Consider the following 23,464-nt stretch of genomic DNA (forward strand, 5'->3'; position numbering starts at 1 on the left):
GATATTTGAAGCTAAGTTGGTAAAATGATGACATGACATTATATGCAACCAATAAAACAGAGTAAATAACACTTGGACTTGGACTTAGAGTCTCTAGGTAGTGAAGATGGTAAATTTTAAGTCCACCCAGGGCCCTGCCATATAAAGGCCTTGTGTCTCCTTAAAAAAAAAAAAATTCAGCCACCGAAAACTGTATAGAGCATAGGTCTCCTCTGAGGCACATGGTGTTGCCATGAGTCAGAAAGGACTTGATGGCAAGTAGAACCAGATCAACCAAACCAGTCACTGCCATCAGTCATTGTGGCCCTGAGAGGCCGCCCTGTGGGGTTCCAAGACTGGAACTGTAGGTGGGAGTAGAAAGTCCAGTCGTTGATACTGTCAACTCTGCGGACCACAGCCCAATGCATACCCACTGCGCCACCAGGCTCCCCATCGAAAGGATTTAGGGGAGAGAAAATGTAAATTATTCTAAAATCTCCATAAAGACACAGAGATTTCTTTTCTAAAAGCATGTTGAAAAAATTTACTGATGATTATAATTATAATTCACAGGAGGCTGGTCTTCTCACGCGAGCCGAGTCTATCAACGTTCTAGAAGGCCTTTCTGCTGAGCACCCGGTGCTCCCGTAGGAGGCTCGGGAGCACCAAGAGCGCCTCACTTACCAAAGCTGCTTGTTTCCGGGCCTGGCTGATCAGCAGCTTAATTTCAGAGAGGTTTCTGCTCAGGTTCTCTTCCAGTCTCTTCAAAGGCTTCAATCGGTCAAACAAAAGGTTGGCTTGCGCCTCCACATCTTGAACTTTTCTTGTAACTAACAGAGCTAACAAACACAAAGAGGTGAGAAAGGCAACAACACTTGCGGGAGAGAAGCGAAGATTCATTCCTTCCTAATTCATCAACAACAGAGTGACTATGGATTATCTTAAATAATCAACCCCTCTAGAATTTGGCAAATAGATAACAAACGCATTGGCCCAAGATGTCTCTTTCTTTGTAACTGCAAATCCTGATGTTCACAGCTTCTTACTTTTTCAGGACTGCTGTTTATGAAGTTTGTGGAGAGACAAAGAGTGTGCCAGCTCGGGATCAATCTGCCTGGTGTAACTCGGATAAAGTCAAGGAAAACTGCAACGTACTGGCCTCGGAGGAGTCTCGCAGGAGTCCGCTGGCTTCTCTCAGCGTGGCATTCACTCTGGACAGGACAGCGGATGTTTTCAGCAGCTGGGGCCTCAAAACCTCAACCCTTCTCAGCGTGCTTGCTGCGCTCCGGTTGGCAGAGATGGCTGTCTCTTTAGTGAGGGTCTCCTGGCCTCCGACACCTGAAGGGACTTTATACGTAAGCATACACGCTGGTGATCACATGAGAGGAAAGAGAGAGAACTGGAACAAAGGCAGTTTTACCAAGAAATACCCCGCAGTGTTGTTGATTGGACGCTGAATACAAGCAGTGATATGTTTTCAAGACTACATGCCTCGTGTTTTAATGTCCCACTGTGTGCTCTGACACACACGGAGATCCCAATGCCTCGTGTTTTAATGCTCCCACTGTGTGCTCTGACACACAAGGAGATCCCAATGCCTCGTGTTTTAATGCTCCCACTGTGTGCTCTGACACACAAGGAGATCCCAATGCCTCGTGTTTTAATGCTCCCACTGTGTGCTCTGACACACACGGAGATCCCAATGCCTCGTGTTTTAATGTTCCCACTGTGTGCTCTGACACACAAGGAGATCCCAGAGCTCCTGCTCATCGCCATGCGTACAGTGTCTTTTACGTTAGTAAACTGTATCTGACCGCGTTCTCTACCTACTTACCTACCTACCTACCTATCTACCTACCTACCTATCTACCTACCTACCTATCTACCTACCTACCTACCTACCTATCTACCTACCTACCTACCTACCTACCTACCTACCTACCTACCTACCTACCTACCTATCTACCTACCTACCTACCTACCTACCTACCTACCTACCTACCTATCTACCTACCTACCTAAGTAGTTATAGAAACAGTTTTATTGGGACACAATCCAAATATCAGACAGTTCAATGGTTCCATCATGTCAGGAGTTGTAGAATCATTACCAAAATCAATTTTCAAACATTTTCTTTTCTTTCATTTTTGGCATTCTTTGTTACTAGCTCCCCATTTCCCTACATCCTCCATTGTTGTACCTCCAGACGAACATCAGTCCAGATATTGTCTCTATAGATTCAACCATTCTGGTTTCATATACTAAAATATATATATATAAACAAAGAGTAGACAAAGCTAATAATAACTAAATAAAAGAGAAAAATCCCAGTTGGAAAAAAATCCAGAAAATATTAAGAACGAGAACTTTTTTTAAATGGGCCAAAAGGCAGATGAAATGGTAAGTTGTTAGACTTTAATCTAGCGATAGCGATCCTAATCCACTTTCCAGTGCCTGCTGTATGATAGCAAGGACATTGGTCTTGGTTCAGAGGGCATTCCCCAGAGGCAGATCGACATGTGTGTCCCCGTCACTTTGTTTCTAAACTGCTAGAACTTTTAGATGTGTGTCAAAAGGGGAAGCGACTGTTATCGGTCTTCTTTTCAATCACCTGTTTCTCGTCTTCACTAACTACCTTCTCCAAATCATCCCATGCCTAGATACCAAGGTCTGGGGTGTTGACATTCAGCAGTGAGAAGACAGTGTCCTATGTTGGAGAAGCAGTGATTGCCTGCCACAGGGGTTAGCAAACTGTGGCTCGAGCCATATGTGGCTCCTGCTGTACATACATGTGGCTGTGGAGTCAAATTGAAAGTGAAAATAAAACATCATTGTTTCATTTATAAAACTTTAAATGATTTTCAGATAACGGTGATTTTATTTGCTTCTAAATATATACTTACGGCTTTCAAATAATGTTTAACTTGTATGAGGGATAAAATTAGTTCTTCTATCTCAAAAGTTTGCTGATCCCTGGTCTATAACATCAACAGACGGTCTGATAGGAAAAGAGAATGAAGAATCCATGGTAACTAGGTATTTTGGAATCCAGAGTGAATTTGGAAAACCTGAGTGATATTATTTAAGGTGTTACTCATTTTAATTCACAATTTTTGGAGGATGATATGATTTTATATGTAGAAGACCCCAAAGTCTCCAAAAGTTATTGTTGGAAACAATCAAAACAATTCAACAAAGTGACAGGATACAAGATGAACACACACAAAAATCAATTGTATCCTTTAAACTAACGAAGAGAACTTTGAAAAAGAAATCAAGAAAATAATACCGATTATGATAGCCACACAAAAGACAAAACACTTCGAAAAAACCTAACCAGAATAACAAAAGACTGATACAAAGAAAACTGCTGAGCAGTCTTACAAGAAACAAAATAGACCTGTAGAAATGGAAGACAATTGCATGTTCATGGATAGGCACACATAACATTGTAAAAATGCCAATGCTACCCAAAGCAATCAATACATACAATGCAGTTATTTTCCACATCCCAATATCATTCTCTAAAAATGGAAAAAATAACTACTAACTTCATATAAAGAAAGGAAAGACCCAGGATAAGCAAAGAACTTCTTAATAAGAACAAAATCAGAGATCTCTTACTATTTGATCCCAAAACCTATTATAAAATTACAATAGTCAAACCAGCCTGGTACTGGTACAGCGATAGATACATTGACCAATGGAACAGAATAGAAAACCCTGAAAAAAAATCCATCTACCTACAGACAACTAAATTTCCACAAAGGACCAAAAATATTAAACAGAAAGACAACAGTCTCTTCAACAAAGGTGCTGGCAAAATTGGATCTCCATCTGTAGAAGAATGAAACAGGACTCCACCTCATCCCATGTCCAAAAAATTACTCAAGATGGATCAAAGCTTAAACATAAGTCTGTGAGGGATCAAGACCAATGAGAAAATAAGGACAAACACAAGGAACGTATTATTCAGCATCGACATACTCAAACATAATGACCAAAGCATACATAGAAGCCAAAATAGATTATTGGGATCTACTAAAAGTAAGATACCTACATACATCAAAAGATTATGAAAAGGGGTCAAAGAGAACCTACATACTGGGAAAAATCATCAAGAATGATGCACCGGAAAAAGGAGTAATCTCTAAAATCTACAGAAAACTGCAAGACCTAGATGAGAAAAGAAACAAAATCCAATTAAAAATTGGGTAAGGGACATGTGGTAGTTACATAATGTGGTGTCAAAATGAGAATATTAAGAAAGTGTGGAGTTTAGCCTGTCAATCAGGTCGCAGCTTGATTACCTTATTTCGAGGCGCTAAGGAGATAAATAGCTCACTGGAGGCCAGACATACTCTCTGAGTGAGACATTCCTGTTGACAAGCCAGACGTAGCTACACTGATGTAGCCAGAGCCTTAGCGCTGGAGGAACCACGTGGAGACCTATGCACTGAGGTGCTTCCACCACCACTGGATCCACAAGACTTTGCTGAGGGCAAAGGTAATACAGAATGGGTAGTTGTAGAAGGTCGTTCTATCTATCAGTTACGACCACATGATCAATTGCAAAGGCAAGGTTTCTAATTGTCAATGTATTTTCTTTTTATGTGATTATTGCATATATTTCCTTTGTTCAGGTATGATATATCAGATACAATTTAGCTCAGTGTGTTTTCATTTATATGTATGATAGATGATTGATGATAAGTATAAGTGTGAATTCATTAATGTCTGGAAATTATATAAGTATATATGGTTAAAGAATTGTGTACAGGTGCCAGGTTGGCAAGGGGTGGATTGTGATAATTTATTGTGCCAGCCTGGCCGATAAACACAAGTAGGATTAATTGAAGGGCGGAGAGATAAATGGCTTGGTGAGCCTTGCCTTGCTTGTCTCTCACTCTTTAATCATCGGACCAGCGTGCGGCTGCCTTGCTTGTTCTGTGCTTCAATGTAAAGGGTACATTATCTGTGGGACGCCTAGCCTGTAGACTATGTCACTGTAAGTTAAGGTCCCTTAAGCCCACACGATTGGAATGTTCATTTCTGGAGCTGGGGACCGACAGTTGGTGACAGTTGGTGACCTGCCTTGCTGTTTGCTGCCTGGGTGTATATAGCCCAGCTCTCGCTACAGAAGAGAGACTGGTGGCTCTCAAGACTTAAAGGACTGCTAGCGTCTTACTGCTTTGTAATTTATAATTTAACAGTTCATTTCTTGTGTTATATATCTATCTTTATCTATCTATGTATCTATCTATATATATCTCTATATATAAATTACTAGCAATCTGGTTTTGTCTCTCTAGAGAACCCTGTCTAACACACACCACCACTGGATCCACAAGACTTTCTACCCACTGGCCTGTGATTTTCCTGCATTGCATGTGTTGTGTGAGTTTGAACATGAATTTATAGACTGGGATAGGACATATAGGCTAATATCAGACTTATGGACTTGATATGGACTGGACTGTATGAGTACCTCTGGATTTATTACTCTAGTCAACCCAGACTAACACAGGACATAAACAGACACTACACCAAAAATGACATTCGAATTGCTAACAAACTCATGAACAAATGCTCATGATCATAGCTGTCTCAGAGACATCACTCAAAAATACTGACAATGACTATCCAATTAAAACAAACAGAAAAACATGCTGGAGAGGGTGCAGAGAGACTCAAGTGCTCATCTATTGTTAGCGGGTCTATAAATATGTAAAACCATATGGCTCTTCCTCATACTATTGGGAAAAGAAATTCCATATGATCAAGACTACTTCTCCTGGGTATGTACTCTAAAGCATTGAGACATAACATGAACAGATCTATGCACTTCTATGTTTATATAAGAACACCTCTCACAGTGCCAAGAAGTTGGAAATGCCTAAACACCCACCAATATGGTCCCTGGCTATCACAAGATAAGCGTCTGGGGTCTTAAAGGCTTGAAGATAAATAAGCGACAATCTAGCTGAGAAGCAACAAAGCCCCCATGGAGGAAGCACACCAGCCTGTGTGATCACAAGGTGTCGATGAGATCAGGTATTGGGCATCAAAGAACAAAAAGTCATATCATTGTGAATGAGGGGGAGTGCGGAGTGGAGACCCAAAGATCATCTGTAGACAATTGGATATCCCTTTACAGAAAGGTCACAAGGAAGAGACAAGCCAGTCAGGGTGCAGTTTAGCCCCACTGAAACATACAACTTTCCTCCAGTTCTTTAATGTTTCCTCCCCCAACCACCCCCCAACAATCATGATCCCAATTCTACCTTACAAATCCAGCTAGATCAAAGCACGTACATGGGTACAGATAAGAGTTAGAAAACAGGGAATCCAGGACAGATAAAACCCTCAGGATTCATATTAAGACTAGTGATACCAATAGGCTAAGAGGAAGGTAGGGAGAGATGGGGGAGCCAATCACAATGATCTACAGATAATCCCCTCCCAGGGGGACAGACAACAGAAAAGTGTGTGAAGGGAAACATCGGTCAGTGTAAGACAAAACAAAATAATAATTTATAAATTATCAAGGGTTCATGAGGGAGGGTGGGTGCAGGAGGGAGGGGAAAAATGAGGAAATGATACCAAGGGTTCAAGAGGAAAGAAGATGTTTTCAAAATGATGATGGCAACAAATGTACAAATGTGCTTGACATATGGATGAATGGATGGATTGTGATAAGAGTTGTATGAGCCCCCAATAAAATGATAAAAAAAAATCAGTAGATGATTGGATAAAGAAACTCTAGAAACAATGAAATATGTACCACTAAATAATTAAATGAAACCATGAAGGACCTGAAAACATGGCTGGACCTGGAGAATATTATGCTGGGTGAGGTTACTCAACCACATTGTTGAGTAACCACGTTATTACACACATTGTATGAGGTCAATGCCATAAGAGTAAAAACCAAAACAAGGACTTGCATACCGAAGGGAACAGATTTTGGGGTTCCCAACGTTGTTGGCAGAGTGCACTGAAAGAACCAGGGACCACCAACGAACAAATAGATCTGTCTTGGAAGAAGTACAGCCGGAATGCTTCTTAGAGAAAGACTGTCAAGACTTCGCCTCACATACCTTATACATGCACTCAGGAGAGCGCAATCCCAGCACAAGGACATTATGATTTGTAAAGAAGAGGGATATCGCAGAAGAGGAAGTCTTTTGACAAGATGATTGACACCCTGGCTACAACAAAGGTGCTCAAACATAAGATCAGCTGTGAGGATGGCTGTACATTGGGTCACTAGGCGCTGCAACCGGGTTGAGAGCACCTAATGATCACCACAGGGGGTAGGGTGCCGCCCCCTTAAGGTGGGAAGATGAACTGACGGACCTGAAGTTTGACAGCGATAGACTTGGGTGTAAAGGCACACGGAGGTCCATAAAAGGTAGAGGAGAAATCACTGGGTAAGGGCTTGAAGGTTGATGTGTGATTTGAACTGTTAAATGCAGAATTGTTAGTCTAAAATATAAACTCTCCACCTAATTCACACAAAACAATCATTAAAAAGATGAATTGATTTTAGAGACACGTTTCAATATCTTTTGTATTTAAGCATGTACGTGTGTGCATGGGTGAACTGAAACTCTAGTCACATTTTTTAACCTTTTATTCTGGTAGGTGTTCCTTCTTCTTGCAACTATCTGCAAGTCTGAAATGATTTCTGAATAAAAAATTAGTGTGTAATTTAATCAACATGTACCATATCGTCTTTAAATACACGCGCACAACTGTATTGGAGCAGGTAAGAAAATGCTCCATCGATTGAAAGGTAAGGAGAAAACCCAGAGCACAGCTCCCCAGGGCTATTACCAGGATTACAATGGAACTGGAGATGAAGAGTTTTTGGAGATGAATTTGGTTATCTTTTAAGACTTGAAAAAGAAAAGAAAGAGAAGTTTAAGGGAGTGTCAATAATGCATCTGAGCGCAATTCATTTGTATCTCACTTTTTAAAAAGTCACCTCATTTAACATTTTAATTGATACTGCATTTACAACCATCAACATGACAGTGATTCAAGAGCCTATTATAGGATGCTTTTACTGCTGCACGGCTACCAAGCAGGAGTCCTTTAAGATCCCAGGTTAACAATAAATTCCAGCTTCTTGCGCGTGTTGACCTTTTTGATTTGTTCTTCTTTTATCTGTGTGGCCTGGGTTAAGCCAATTTTCAAAGGAAACAATTAAGATGGCAGTATAAACACTTTGGCTTTTAAAATTTTAATTCTAGCATTTCAATGTAAATGTTCTGAAATTGTTTTTTAAATTGCCATCTCAACTTCCAATCAGACATACTTGGGGCAAACAACAACAACAACAAAAACACCCCAAACTATTTTGGCGTCATTTAGAGCTGGCGCTCTTAATCCTGCAGCACGCGTTCCTCTGGCTCATGGGTACTGACTTTGCAATGAGAAGATGTTAATTAACTCAAGAAATTTCCTCTCACTTACCATCCGGAATTGCTCTCAGCATCAAGAGTGATTTGTTGAGCTGCCTGGTAATTTTTTCAGCATTCTCTTCAAATCTGCTTACTGCTCTTTTCAATCCCCTCAGTCCCAATGCAGTATCTAGTTGAGTGGGGGAGGGGAGAAAAAGCTTCCTTTCAGGTTGGCCTACTACATAGCGGCCCATAATTGCTTTCTTTATCGCAACTGATCCCACCTCCAGAACGGACAGTTTTTCAGAGACCCCCCCTGTTGAAAGTTTTGCCAGCAGACAATGTTATGGAAATTAAGAAGGGAGTGTTAGCTTGTCAGGTTCTTTTCTATTTTGCTGGTTGTCCTTCTCACTAACATTTCTTCTTAAAATGTATGTGCTATTTAATTAGAGCGCAAAGTCGAATTACCGTGTTCAAATCACTCAACATTAATCGGACTATTCATACCAAATTTTGTTGACTTCTCTAGGTTGCAAGGCTCTGAATGTGGGTTTGTGCCTCAAAATCTCCCACCTACTTTCCTGCCTGTCCACTCTTTTTGATCAGATCTGTCACTCAATCAATGGTTGTTCATCATCATTTTTAGATTCTGAAGACATGGCTTAATTTTATTTTATTTCTTTACATTTAAGCATGGTGAACATCACAGTTTGACCTAGATTTTTAAATCTCAGAAATGGCACGATTGCACGGTCAAGCACCATCTTTGAGGATCATGTAAACTGAAACCAGAGCTCATTGACATTGATGTTTCGGTTTTTTGCATGACTTTTGATTAGTACTGTGCACTTTAGATACTATGATAAGACGATATTATTTTAAATAGTGTTAGTAAAGGAGAAACAAAAACATGATGGAGCCAAGCCTTTGCTGTAGGATCCACTAGCAGACATAGAAGTAGTCTGCCAGGGACTGTAGCCTTACCAACGGCCCACTAGTTCTTCCTATGGGGAAAGCACTGGTGTTTGTGATACTTTAGAAAAATAATATATCCATAGTTTCTTTGATAGGAATCTTGTAAGCAGTCTCCTGTTTCCATGCTGTGTTATGTTTATTAGGTAACTAACATAGGCCAAATAATATTTCATTCAAATTCATAGGAAGAACTGAATGCAATCAATTTAAAATTTAATTAATCAATCGTGATTTAACTTAATAATTACCTCAAGCAAACCTGACATGAGTCTAATATTATATTAACCTGAGAAAAAAGGTAAAGAAGATGCATCATATATCTTCAAGGAATTATGAGACAATGAGAGATAAACAGAAGACCACATTTAATCAAGGATACCCTACTCAACACTGTGAAGGACAAGGGAGGCTCACAGCTAAAGTAATGCATGTATAAGAAAATTTTAAAGTGCCAGTGAAAGATAGAGGTTGATTAAAATTTTAAAAATATATACACTTGAGTACAGTTTAAAATGGTTTGGTATTTATATGCTAAGCCCAGGATATTAATGTGACAGTGAGACTGGTGCCAAGGAAAGGGGAACATGTTTACAGGCTGCTCATAGTCACATTGCTCATTCCCTCAGTCCATTCCAGAAACTCACCTTTATGCCTCCTACTTAGGCCACTGCTTTCGCTGAAAACCGTGACACTTCGATGGTGAGCTCTTTTCCCATTGGAAGCAAGGCTTCCTGAGAGCTGAAACACAGAACAAGGTGACCAGAGTTTCTGGAGGGAAGGTGGAATCCTCAGAATAACCTCCAGTCAAGTTCTAACAGGAGAGAAAAGTGGACATCTGGTAGGGACAATTAAAATGGCTGGTCAGAAAGCACATAAAGATTGTTAAGTGGATGAAGAAGGGAACTAGATATTAAACAAAGATTTTTACCACAAGTAAAGAAAGACATTTCAAGTAGATATCAAAGAGTATTATCATTCATTATTTTTATTATAAGAAATTGTCCAATTTCCTTCTCACTACATCACTAGCTCCTAGTCTTCCTAAAAAGAAATATCTTCTTAAGAAATTAAAACTTTATATATGATGATAGAAACCATAAACCGATTCTACTTGAAAAAGAATGTCAAGAAGATTGGCGTCCTTGTCCCAGTACTTCTGGGGTAAAAACATCTCTGGAGATTGCCTCGAGAAGCCACCCCCACAGATTGCAGCCCACACCACGTTTCTTACCAGGGTTGCCTCCGTCGCGGTTCTGAGAGCCTGGTCTGCCAGTCTCTCTGACCGCTCCAGCAGGTGTTGAATGTTGGAGTGGACATGGACTGCGCTGGTAGCATTCAAGGACACATGTCTGACACCTTCAAGGCCACTATCAAATCAGCATAAGTAGAGATGTTACGCTAAACGAAATCAAACCTCTAGGTTCACTCATCACTAAAATTATAAGACCTTCCTATTCCTCAGGGCCTCCCACTTTTCCCTTTAAAAAGGATCAACAAGGACAACAATATACGGCTTCCTCAATAACTCCTAGATGAAGTTTTTGAGAAAGCGTAGCCACATTTTTATGATAACAACTCACAATCACCATTTAATTAATACTGAAAGAAGAGATCATGGATGTCTCCTATCTTTTAGTTCCCTCATCAACTTCCATCAGTCCCCCACCCCCCAAACCAGCCCTCATCTCTGGTCAAAACCCACCCTGCATGTCTGTGGCGTTGCTGCCAGTTTGTATTGATTACAGCCTCCTCTACAAAGCCCTTGTTAACTTCCAACCACCTTCCTAACACATACGGATGCCAAGACTCACTGTTCTAGTGGTGCACACCACTGTCATGAAACTCACCAGAGACTTTTGAGAGTGATAAGATAATATTTCAATCAGATGAGCTTCATGCTAACAAGTGGGCAAATCACTTAAGAACTTGCCAACTTGAAATGGTGTCGTTTCGTCCCAGCTGTATCTTGAAAGGGAAATCTGACAATGGACGCATCTGTGCCTGAGTAACTCACTTCTTTTTCTTCCCAAGATTATCGAGTTGAGAGCTTCCTAAACTTCTCAAGAAGTATGTATTTTAAACAGACTGAAGGCATAGAAAATATTCAAAGCTAAAAGCTCACATAGAGCCCATGTGTAGTTCGATGACGGATGCCATGGGGGACGATTCCCAGGCTTCTCTTCTGAGGCGCCTCTGAGGAGATTGTCATTTCCAACTTTTCAGTTAGCAGCAGAGCATGTTGACCATTCACAGCACCCTACTAAGTACTCCATATCTCATACATGTTGTCTTATAGCTTTGACAATCTGGGGTGTATGTTAGCTTACACCCTTGTATTTTAATGGTAGGCCTTCAGGCAGCAGAAGATGCTTGGGGCTGCATGTTTCAGGGGCTAGGAAAAAGACCCAACCATGTCACCTCCACCATTCAGGCATATTTCTGGAGTTGGGTGCTATCGAGTTGATCCCAAATGAGAGCAAGCCCATAGGACAGAGTGGAATGGCCACATTTGGTTTCCTGGGGTGTCATCGTTACAGAAGCATATCATCAACGTGTTCTCCAGCAGGAGAGGAGTAGGGGGGTTGAAAATGCCAACCTTTCAGTTAACCGCTCACAGCTTAACTGTGTGCGCCGCCAAAGCACCTTCCACCCACATACAAAGGCACTTAATGGCAAGCTCCATAATGAGAAAGTCAGCAAGGGGAAATCCTCAGGGCTCACACAATCAGAACCATTCGAATTTCTTTCTATTGAAGTTTGCACTTTTTTAAAATCACGTATGCGGTTACTGATGTTGTTTATTAACTTATGTTATCAGGCATGGCAAGAACCCACTTGACACGCATGTCAAATGCGAAGGGAGTCCTCATGCTCATGCAATGGAGGAAGAATGGATCAACATTGTTGAAGTAGCCATTATTCTCTTTGATCTTAACCTCCCAACTTCCTCTAAATGGGTGGCCTTACCTGTCAAGAATGTCTGAGAGTCTTCTGAGCTCAGCAGCATGATTCTCTGCTCTGTACACTAGAGCACGTGCCGTCCTTTGGGACATCTGCAGGACCAAATCATCTACATGGCCCCGGAGTTTAGCATGCCATCGGAGCAGCTCATCCCGGTGGTACTCGAGCAGCTACAAAGAGAAATCACTATTTTATATTTATGTGAACTCAGATTCATGGGAACCCCACATGTACAGAGTAAAGCTATGCACATTGGGGTTTCAAGGGCTGTGTCATGGGAGGAGATTGACAGGCTTTTTTTTCCCGAGTTACCTCCAGGCAGACTTTAATTTCCAACTTTTTGTTAGCAGCTAAGCATGTTGACTATTTGTACCACACAGTGGCTTCTAATAATGTACACATATATATGCAGGTACATGAATGTAGGTAGATTATTTAGGTACAGTATTAAAACCACATTCAGTGTGCTATTAAACTGGCACTCCATAATGCTCACCTTCCTGGCACGATCACCGAAGACAAATGGGTGCGTAAGCAAATGTAGTGAAGAAAGCTGATGTGCTCGGCTATCAAATGATATACCATCTGGAGTCTTAAAGACTCGAAGGTAAACAAGTGGCCATCTAGCTCAGAAGCAACAAAGCCCATATTGAAGAAGCACACTAGCCTGTGTGATCACTAGCTGTCAATGGGATCTGGTATCAGCCATCAAGTAACAAAAATCTTATCATTGTGAATGAGGGGGTGTGTGGAGTAGGGACTCAAAGCCAGTCTGTAGGCAACTGGATATCCCCTTACAGAAGGGTCACAGGGAGGAGACGAGCCAGTCAGGGTGCAGGGTAGCAGCGATGAAACGTAGAACTTTCCTCTAGTTCTTAAATGCTTCCTCCCCACACTATCATGATCCCAATTCTACCTTACAAACCCAGCTAGACCAGAGGATGTGCACTGGTACAGATAGGAACTGGAAACACAAGGAATCCAGGACAGATGAATCCTTCAGGGCCAGTGGTGAGAGTGGCTATATCAGGAGCATGGAGTGAAGGTGGGGTAGAAAGGGGGAAATGATTACAAGGATCTATATGTAACCCCCTCCCTGGGGGATGGCCAATAGAAAAGTGGGTGAAGGGAGACAATGGATCGTGTAAGACATGACCAAATAATAATAATTTATAAATTATCAGGGCCCATGAGGGAGGGGAACAACGAGGAGCTGATACCAAGGGCTCAAGTCGAAGGTAAAGGTTTTGAGAATGATGAGGGCAACAAATGTGCTTGATACAATGGATGTAAGTATGGATTGTGAAAAGAGCGATATGAGCCCCCCACTAAAAGGATTTAAAAAAATGAAAGAAAATGGAAAAAAATAAAACCATGCTCAGCACGGTAACCTACCTCTAGAGCATTTTGGGCAGCGTTTGCCTGGGTGGCGGCGGCATCTATGAATCCTCTTCCTCTGGCAATTAGCTCTGGAGTCAGGTTGTCTTCTTCTTGCACATGCAGCTTTTTACCCTGCCGCAAAAATAACTTCTTAAGGATGCTTCAAGGAAAGCAAGTCAGCTTTCTAGAACTGGTGCCAGCCACTTTGGGCTGAAGTTAATACTCCTTTTGAAGGCCCTGACACCGGTAGAATCTCCGTGGGAGAATGTGTTCACCCGCTCTCATGAAGGAGGCAAGCCTGGCTTACAACTCACCGCAAACTCCCTCGAGTTGGCATTGATAAGGCGGAGCAGGGGATTGCTCTCCTGGGTCTTCGCAGCCGCTTCGCGCACCAGGTCGGCCGCGGCCTGCAGGTCACTGTTGTATTTTGAAAGGAGGTTGCTGGCGGCTTCTTTTATTGCCTTTAGCTCTTCTTGTGGCTTCTGGTACTTCTTCCGAATTTGGGCTAGTAAGTCTTCAGCAGCTCTGAGAAACATCAATGTCTCAAAGAGTAAGTAAACGGGTGATAAAGTTCAGATCTCTGAAGTGGCATATACAGAATATTTATATATTCATCATTTCTTTTTTTCTTTCTTTTCTGTTTTATTTATTTTTATTTTTTAAAGCATTTTATCAGGGACTCATACAACTCTTATCACAATCCATACATACATCAATTGTGTAAAGCACATCTGTACATTCATTGTCCTCATCATTCTCTAAACATTTGCTCTCCACTTAAGCCCTTTCCATCAGGTCCTCATTTTCCCCATCCCTCCCTGCTCCCCCTCCCTCATGAGCCCTTGATAATTTATAAATTATTATTTTGTCATATCTTGCCCTATCCAGCATCTCCCTTCACCCCTTTTTCTGTTGTCCATCCCTCAGGGAGGAGGTCACATGTAGATCCTCATAATCGGTTCCCTCTTAGAATCATAAGTGATCAACTATAACCTGTTAAAAACAGCTGTGTCAGACAGTCCCAGATAAGCCGATTTGAACTTTAGCTTGAACAAGCTGTCTTCAGACACAAGCTTTTTAGCACATTTTCGTAACAGAATTAAACGAAGTCTTCTCAGTGATCCCAGATTCAGAAAATTGGAACTACAATCCATTTGAATGATGGGAACTGCAATCTTCCTTTATGATAGGGTAAAAAATTGAAAGAAGAAGGCTATTCAATGATTTGCCAAGAATTTTCCAATGCATTTACAGGATATAAAAGTTTTTCTGCAGCTAGATAAGAAATAAATTTTGTAAATCCAGTCAAATTGCCAAAGGATACAACTTGTGCATTGGTAAATGCAAGCTTTACAAATGAAAAGATTTTTTTCCCTTTTTCTTTACATATATGCTATTAAGTTGCTTATTTAGATCCATTGTTACACCTACCCTACCAATCTTTGCAGTGATTAAATATATCCCAATAACTCTATGCTTCAAGCCACTGGGAGAATTGCAGAAGCTTTGTGGAAAATGGCTGTAAAACACACACACCGTGCTCGCAGACCACAGGTCACAGCAAGATACCCTTTTCAATAATGTATGCTCCAACAAACTTAAAACTGTGTCAGGAGTTATTTGATATTAATAAAGATGTTTTATGTTGACATAGTTAATAAGGCCAAAGGAAGCATGTGGTAAATATACAAGTATATCCCATATGTATTTGTCTACTTCCTTGGAATTTGAAAAAGGCATTTCTCTGAAAAGAAGCTTCCAGGAGCAAGAACAAGCATGAAAAAGGAGGAAGAATTGCAGTGTTGTGCGTGCGTAAGGCTAGACCGATGGAATAACATTGAAAGTCCAGAATTTAATCCATATTTTTGTGGTCAATTTTCTTTCTTTTTAATTTTTTTTACATACGTGCCAAACTCATTCAACTGGGGAAATAATAGTCTTTTCAACAAACAGGGCTGGGGAAATGGATTTCTGCATTTTGTTGCTGACCAAATCTTGCTCAACAATAAAAAATTAATTCAGAATGTGTCAATGACCTAAATATAAGTACTAAGATCATAAGATTCTTAGAGGAAAATATAGGGGTAAAGCTTCCAGACTTGATTGTTGACCTTGGATTCCTAGACATGACACCCAAAGCACGGCAACAAAAGAAAACAAATATAGAAAGGTTGGATTTCACAAAAACGATACACGTTTGTGCAACAAAGGACTTCAATAAAGAAATAAATACACAGCCCACAGAATGGAAGGAAATATTTGATAATCATAGTATTATGAGGAGTTGGACATCCAAAATGCCTTAAGAATCCCCACAGGTCGAATTGCGCCAATCTGACCCCACCACACTGAGGGAAAACATTAAGGGTGTGCCATAAAACAGCGAGGGAACCCAAGCAATGGAGTTCCCAGGGAACACTAAAAATAGACTTTGGGGTCAGGATGTGGCACCCCATGAGATTCGACCAGAAAACACTCCTAAAGGCCCACAAAACAGTCCTTCAACTAACTACAAGCTTTTGCTGTTGTTTCTTTGTCATTGGCTTTTTTGTTGTTTTCTTTTGTTGCTTGGTTTTGCTCTGTCTTGTTTTGTGCATGTTATTATCTCCGCAGGTCTGTCTAAAGATAGACTGAAATCTAGAGGAGAAAACAACCAGACTGATGGTTCTGGGGGGACATAGGAGAGGAGGAGGTGGGGGGATAGGAAGTGGTGTTAACAAACCCAGGGACAAGGGAACAACAAGTGATCCAAATTGATGGTGAGGTGGGTGTGGGAGGCCTGGCAGGGCATGATCAAGGGTAATGTAACTGAGAGGAATTACTGAAACCCAAATGAAGGCTGAGCATGATAGTGGGACAAGAGGAAAGTCAAAAGAAATAGAGGAAAGAGTTAGGAGGCAAAGGACATTTATAGAGGTCTAAATAAAGGCATGCACATATGTAAATATATTTATATATGAGGATGGGGAAATAGATTTATGTGCATATATTTATAGGTTTAGTATTAAGGTAGCAGATGGACATTGGGCCTCCACTCAAGTACTCCCTCAATTCAAGAATACTTCATTCTATGAAACTGGCATTCCATGATGCTCACCTTCCCGACATGATCGCTGAAGACAAAGCAGGTGCATAAGCAAATGTGGTGAAGAAAGTTGATGGAGCCCAGCTATCAAAAGATATAGCATTTAGGGTCTTAAAGACTTGAAGGTAAACAAGCGGCCATCTCGCTCGGAAGCAACAAAGCCCACATGGTAGAAGCACACCAGCCTGTGTGATTATGAGGTGTCGAAGGGATGAAGTATCAGGCATCAAAGAACAAAAAATCATATCATTGTGCATGAGGAGCAGTGTGGAGTGGGGATCCAAAGCTCATCTGTAGGCAACTGGATATTCCCTAACTGAAGGGTATCATGGAGAACAGCCAGTCAGGGTGCAGTACAGCAACGATGAAACATACAACTTTCCTCTAGTTCCTAAATGTTTCCTCCCACCACTATCATGATCCTAATTCTACCTTACAAATCTGGTTAGACCAGAGAATGTGCACTGGTACAGATAGGAACTGGAAACATAGGGAATCCAGGACAGATGATCCCTTCAGAACCAGTGGTGTGAGTGGTCATACTGGGAGGGTAGAGGGAGGGTAGGGTAGAGAGGGGAAACCAATTACAAGGATCTACATATAACCTCCTCTCTGGGGAATGGACAACAGAAGGTGGGTGAAGGGAGACGTCGGACAGGGCAAGATATGACAAAATAATAATTTATAAGTTATCAAGGATTTATGAAGGAGGGGGGCAGGAAGGTAGGGGAAAATGAGGAGCTGATACTAAGGGCTCAAGCAGAAAGCAAATGTTTTGAGAATGATGATGGCAACCAATGTACAAATGTGCTTGACACAATGGATGTGTGTGTGGATTGTGATAAGAGTTGTACGAGCCCCTAATAAAATGGTTTTAAAAAAAAGAAAAGAAAGAAGGAAAAAATAGAATCCTTACAGGTTAACACAAATAAAAAATGGGCATAGACATTTCAACAACAAGATAGTTAACAAACACATAAAAGATTCTAAACTTCATTAATCATTCCCAAGCCAAAAAAAAAAAAAAAAAGGGTGCATACTCACTGCCATCTAGTCAATCTGCCTCCTAGCAACTTTATAGTAAATGTCTTTGGAAGCAGAATGCCTTTTTCCTCCTGGGGCGTGGCTGGTGGGTACCAACTGCTGACCTTGTGGTTAGCAGTCCACCCTGTTACCGTCTACACTACCCACGAGGGCTCCTTCACTAGGGAACTGTACATCTGAGCCACAGCAAGACATTTAGTAAGATAGCTATGATTAGGAAAGCATCTTAACATAGCAAGTGTTGGGAAGAAATGGAAACCGCAGTTGGGAATGTAAAATGGGGAAGGCTAAAGAGATAATTGCCTTGGAACCCCAGCATTTCCACTCCCGTTGTTATTGTGCTGGGACAGCACTTCACACCGATAGCAAACCCAGGCACGCACAGCAGGACGAAGCACTGCCCCACCCTGCGCTGTCACGAACCGTGCCTGTGTGTGAGCCCACGGGCGCAGCCATGCGTCCCTCCATCTCCCGCAGGGCCTTCCCTCTTTCTCAGTGTCTTTGTACTTTACTGACCACGAAAGCAGGGCCTCAAATGGATACTTGTCCACCAGTGTCCATTGCTTCATTGTTTTCACAATCAACAACCCAAGGTCCCTCAGCAGATGATTGGCTAAATGAAATGTCGTATGCATGGACAACGGAAGACACGGAATGCAGACAAAGAGACAATTGAAACCCCGGTGTTTGCTGTGACATATGCTGACGGAAGCAAGTCAGGCCCGAGGATGAATGGTCTCAGCGATAATGCTTTGGTTCTAATGTTCATAAACATTAAATAATGATTACATAAAGGATGGTAATTCGTCTATTGTTTCTGACTTCTGCACAGACTTTTCGATGCCTGCACCATGTCTTTACCCGTGTCCGATTATAATCCACATTTCTGTGACCCCGATCCTTTGCTTACTTATTCCTGTTACTTTAATGTCGTAAATACCTGCTATGTGTAACCGCCCAAATTCCACTCTTAGTAAGGAATCAGTCTCAAGTGGTATATGTGATTGTGACTCAGAGGGCCCCCGCTGGCTAATTTTTGGCATTGTATCATTAAATCTTTCTTCCTCGACTGTTTTAGTGTTGACGCTCCAGGGAAATCCGTCCACTACCCACGCCCTGCTGGTATTAGAAATACAAGCGGCAGAGCTTCCTGTATGCCGCAAAAGAACAAACCCACTGCTACTGAATCAATTCCGACTCATAGAAATTGGATAGAGCTGTTTCCTAGCCTGGTAACTTCATGGGAAAAGATAACTTTCTCTTTCTTTCCTGGTTTGACCGACCAATCTTGGGGTTAGCACCACCAGACAGCCACATGCAAAGAGCGCAGACTAAGCTGACAGGAGAGTGGTGGATTATACTGTTGGGGTTCTTTCCTTGTATAAGAGTTGACTGCATTGTGCTTGATCTATACAAATACAAGCGTCACGAGGTCCTGTTGTTCATGGGAAATGGAAGCGGCGGTCCGGAGGCAAAGGAAAACAATACTATCGAGGGCTAGAAAGGTTAGAGATACTGGCACTGCTTATACATTTCCCCCCATTTGGAGGGGCTGCTACTTTGATTTACTTGACAACAAAATCCCCCTCAACAGGATCTCCCTCAGCGATCAAGCTCTTGCCTCAGTGGTTGTAGCACGAATAAGACTTAGAGACTTACTTGAGTTCAAGGGCAGCATTTTGACGTAACTGCACGAAGTGCATTTTCTGTAACTCTTCCAGAAAAAATGTCATTTTCCTGTGCATATTTTGGAGAGCAGAATTGGGTAGCTGGAAATTTTCATCCAAGGTCTGATTCACCATTGTTGCTCTCTCAATAGTTTCTGTGGAGAAAATACATCTCTATCATTTAGTGAGTTTCCTAAAAGTTGGCAGTGCTAACCGGCATATTCATTCCTAGAGCTTTCCTCGGTGAGGCTGCTATTTCTTGAGCCTGAGTTAGACCTCCAGGCAAGGCCGCCCGTATATCCCAACGCAATCTGGAAATCTCCTGAGAACATATCCACGGGTTTGGAATTACTAGATTCATTACAATGTATGAGTCCAGGGAAATGAAAAGTCATCACAAATGAACTGGAACACATAAAGACCAACATCCCGGGCACTACGGAGTGCAAATGATCTGGGACTGGCCCACCTTGCTCGCTAAAAGTGAGGAGGACTTGAAGCACTTGCTGGTGCAGATCACGGATAGCAGCCTTCAATAGGGGTTACAACTTAATATAAAGGGGGAAGTCCTCACAACAGGACCAATGGGTAACATCATGATAAAGGGATTAAAAACAACAACAACAAGTGAGATTGGCAGCGACTGCATCTTACTCGGATCCACACGCAATGCTCATGGAAGCAGCCGTCAAGAGATCAACTGACACCTTGCACCGGGTAAGTCGGAGCATGAGACCCCTCTGAAGAGTCAACATACAAAGATGTTACTGTGAGGCCCACGGTTTGCTTGACCCAAGCCATGGTATTTTCTTTTCGTTTTTAAACACTTAATCCCTAACCTTTGTTGGATATGGCATAAGAAGACCGAAGAAGAATCGATGCAACTGAATTATAGTGGGGCCAAGGCATGTTACAAGCATCATGGGCTGCCCGAAGAACCAATAATTCTGTCTTGGAGGAAACACAATCAGAATACCCCTTGGAAGCCAAGATGGCGGAGCTTTGTCTCGTGGACTCTGGAAATGCTCCCAGGAGCCCAGTCCCTGGAGAAAGACATCATGCTTGGAGAGTAGAGGAGAAGCCAAGAAGGGGAAGACTCTCATCAAGACGAGTTGACAAAGTTGCTGCAACAATGGACTACAAAACCAAAAAAACCCTCCCAAACAATTGTGAGGATGATGCCGTGTTCTGTTCTATGGTACATAGGCTCGCTATACGTCACAATCAACTCGATGGCACCTAACAATGACAACAACCACAACAGACTGATTTAAAGGAGCTCCGGTGGAAAGTGGTTTGTGTATGGGGCTGCTGCTAACCACAAAGTCAGCAGTTCAAACCCACCAGAAGTTCCTCAGGAGAAAGACGAAGATTTGTGTTCCTGTAGAGATTTAGAGCCTTGGAAATCCCTAGGCAGCATTCTCCTTTGTCCGACAGGGACACTATGAGGCAGAATGGACTCAATGGCAATGAATTGGGTTTTTATTTGCTTGCTTTTTTTGAGGTTCATATATGTCTGTCTCCCCCAAATTCCATAGGAAACCCCATAAGGTAGGAGCTATCTAGGGTGTCGATTTCAGTATTTTTCCTGCACAAGACACAGTTGTGAACACATAGAAGAACCTCAGTCAATATTTATTGCATGAATTATCGCAATATTCAACATGACTTTATTCAACATTTTTCTTGTTGTTTTAACAATGTCCTCATCTTTGCCCTATAAAATCTGATTTGCATTGAATTTGGTACTTTTTGAGCCGTATACTATAATCAGAAGTGGGGATGGGTGGGTAGGGAGCCAGAATATATTTCTGGCAGCTAGAAAGACTAAACACTGTCACGATAAAAGCCAAACCAGACATACATTCTGAGTGGTAAATAAATTACTCTAATACCCTGGATATAATTTGGCACCAAATTGATGCCCTACTTGTTGGCAGTAGCTAGTATTAGCAAAGGACTAGAGAGGTGCTTCCCCTTGGTAATTAGACCCTCATTTAAGGCACACTATAACACATAAAAACTAAAGTGTACATTCTTTTTTTTTCTCTTGTGAAAATATATTTCTCAATGAAAGCCTCTGGCCAGGACCTTTAAATACCCTCACATTTAGAAATATTCCAATTAGCTGGCTCTAGGAAGTCCAGCGCAAGATTTGACAGCCACACCTATAGATGCATATGGTACAGGGACCGCATCTTCTTCTCTACCATATATAAGCCCCATTTCCTCATTGCCACCCCACCCTTAGCCCCCTCCCACCCACACTGACACTGGTTACAGCGATGACACCAGGGCTGGTGTCACCCAGGGGAGCAATTTATAGTATCACCCCATCTTCATGTCTCATCGTCCTGTCCCTGCCCCTGGGGGTGGGCCAATGGGTGAGCGCCTCCAGGCTGGTGCCACTTCCCATGAAAGGCTATTGCTGCACGTATATAGCTGCCCCACAGCCCCACCGCCACCCTGCCCCACGGTTCCCCAGGACACCTCCCTCCTCCATTAGGCAGGAGGGCGTCCTGCCTCTGGTTGTCCTGCGAAGTGACCAAAGAACCAGTGTCACCAACTCTCGCAGTGCAGATGATGTTGGCGTCACCCCTCTGACCATTTCGGCTGGGGTGGCTCGCACCTCCCACACAGCCCTGACCCCCTCCTGCACATCCTCAGGGTTGCCCCGGGCCCCACTACCTGAGATGCTCCTCTGCAGCGTCTCCACAAACGCCCTGAGGCCTTCACTCCTGCGGAGGATGCTCTTAGTCACCCTGCCCACCTCTTCGCTCCTCTGTAACACGCGGGTAAGCTGGCGAAAAGGAAACGCAAGTCAGTTTGACTGAAAAGGCCAACTTCGCTACCCCCCCCCCCCCCGTTGCCTCTTCCAAGCGGCATGAGAAGTTCCAGATTATCTAGTGAAGATGACCACTCTTTTGTAAACCCAGGCTTCCGTTTCAGACTTAGAAACCAAGCGGTTGACAACTTCATGCACCACTCGCGTGTGGCTAACAGCAGCCTATTTACCTATTAAATCACAGACCGCTGGGTTTCCCTTAGTCGTCAAGTACAAGAACATACCAAGTAAATCCTTACTAATTTGTATTGATCATGCAGACTTAGTGTGAGAGTTAAGTAAGGAATCAGGGAAACGGGGCCTTAGGCCTGATTCTGCCATGCGGTAGACCACTCACTGACCATCTGCGAGCTGTACCCAGAACAGGAAGGGCATACCCCTCCCAGGGCTCTGATGAGAATGAAGTGCACCAGTATTCGCTGCGTATGAAGTCCATATTTGCTGCCCTCAGCCATTATTTTTATTAGGAACTTTGTAGTTTTAAAAGGAAATATTGTTTAGAGTTTGCAAGCATATAAAGTAACTCAGACTAGGCCTGAAAAATGTTTGCTAGTCAAGAGCCAAAGAGAATCTTCTCTAAGGAATTGGAGACAACTTATTTTAATCAACATATTGCTTCCTACCAAATGTTTGCACCAAGATACTTAAAGCCCACATTTTAACCCTTAAAATTGTCCCTAGTCATCAAGTCTATAGTCACAGGTACCCAGCTAATACTGTGGGTTGTTTTTTTAAGTGCATGCTTGTGTATGTGTGCTTGCTTAGAGACAGAAACAAAATATGTAATTGTCTGTAGACCCTATCCCACGTACATGCCTACATACACAGGCACACGCATGCACACTTGTGCACGCACGGGGGATTCTTAAGTGAAACGTTTTAAATTTGGAGCTAGGTTTCTTTCACCATCTGCATAAGAGTATATTGTTCTTGGGTCACTAAAAGTCAGTAATCCAGCCTGGCCTAAACGGAATGAAGAATTTTCTGCTGACAAAAAAACTAGCTTACTTGCCACGGAAAGTCCACAGATGAACACCCCCGCCCCCCCACTTCCGCCCGGAAATCTGGTCGTGGGGCGCAGAGTGCACCCATCTGAGACGCGGCTTCAGCTCGCAGCCTC

The 23,464-nt window shown here is 42.3% G+C and overlaps 1 protein-coding gene across 2 annotated transcripts in view; it reads right to left on the minus strand.

Annotated features, from left to right (window-relative positions):
- Positions 1-23,464, minus strand: part of LAMA1 (laminin subunit alpha 1) — a 172,367-nt gene that overhangs the window by 35,674 nt on the left and 113,229 nt on the right. Inside the window, exons 35-44 of one of the 2 annotated variants that reach the window (XM_075532720.1) lie at positions 22,188-22,299; positions 19,492-19,654; positions 14,018-14,228; positions 13,719-13,835; positions 12,330-12,493; positions 10,594-10,729; positions 10,007-10,100; positions 8,461-8,577; positions 1,135-1,317; positions 664-818 (exon numbers count right to left, since the gene is read on the minus strand). In XM_075532720.1, coding sequence (XP_075388835.1) covers positions 664-818; positions 1,135-1,317; positions 8,461-8,577; positions 10,007-10,100; positions 10,594-10,729; positions 12,330-12,493; positions 13,719-13,835; positions 14,018-14,228; positions 19,492-19,654; positions 22,188-22,299 — 1,452 coding nt within the window. Of the gene's footprint in view, positions 1-663; positions 819-1,134; positions 1,327-8,460; positions 8,578-10,006; positions 10,101-10,593; positions 10,730-12,329; positions 12,494-13,718; positions 13,836-14,017; positions 14,229-19,491; positions 19,655-22,187; positions 22,300-23,464 lie in introns of both variants that reach the window. The other variant, XM_075532719.1, reaches the window with a different exon arrangement.

The sequence above is a fragment of the Tenrec ecaudatus genome, chromosome 15 (genome assembly GCF_050624435.1).
Source record: "Tenrec ecaudatus isolate mTenEca1 chromosome 15, mTenEca1.hap1, whole genome shotgun sequence".
Taxonomy (NCBI): domain Eukaryota; kingdom Metazoa; phylum Chordata; class Mammalia; order Afrosoricida; family Tenrecidae; genus Tenrec; species Tenrec ecaudatus.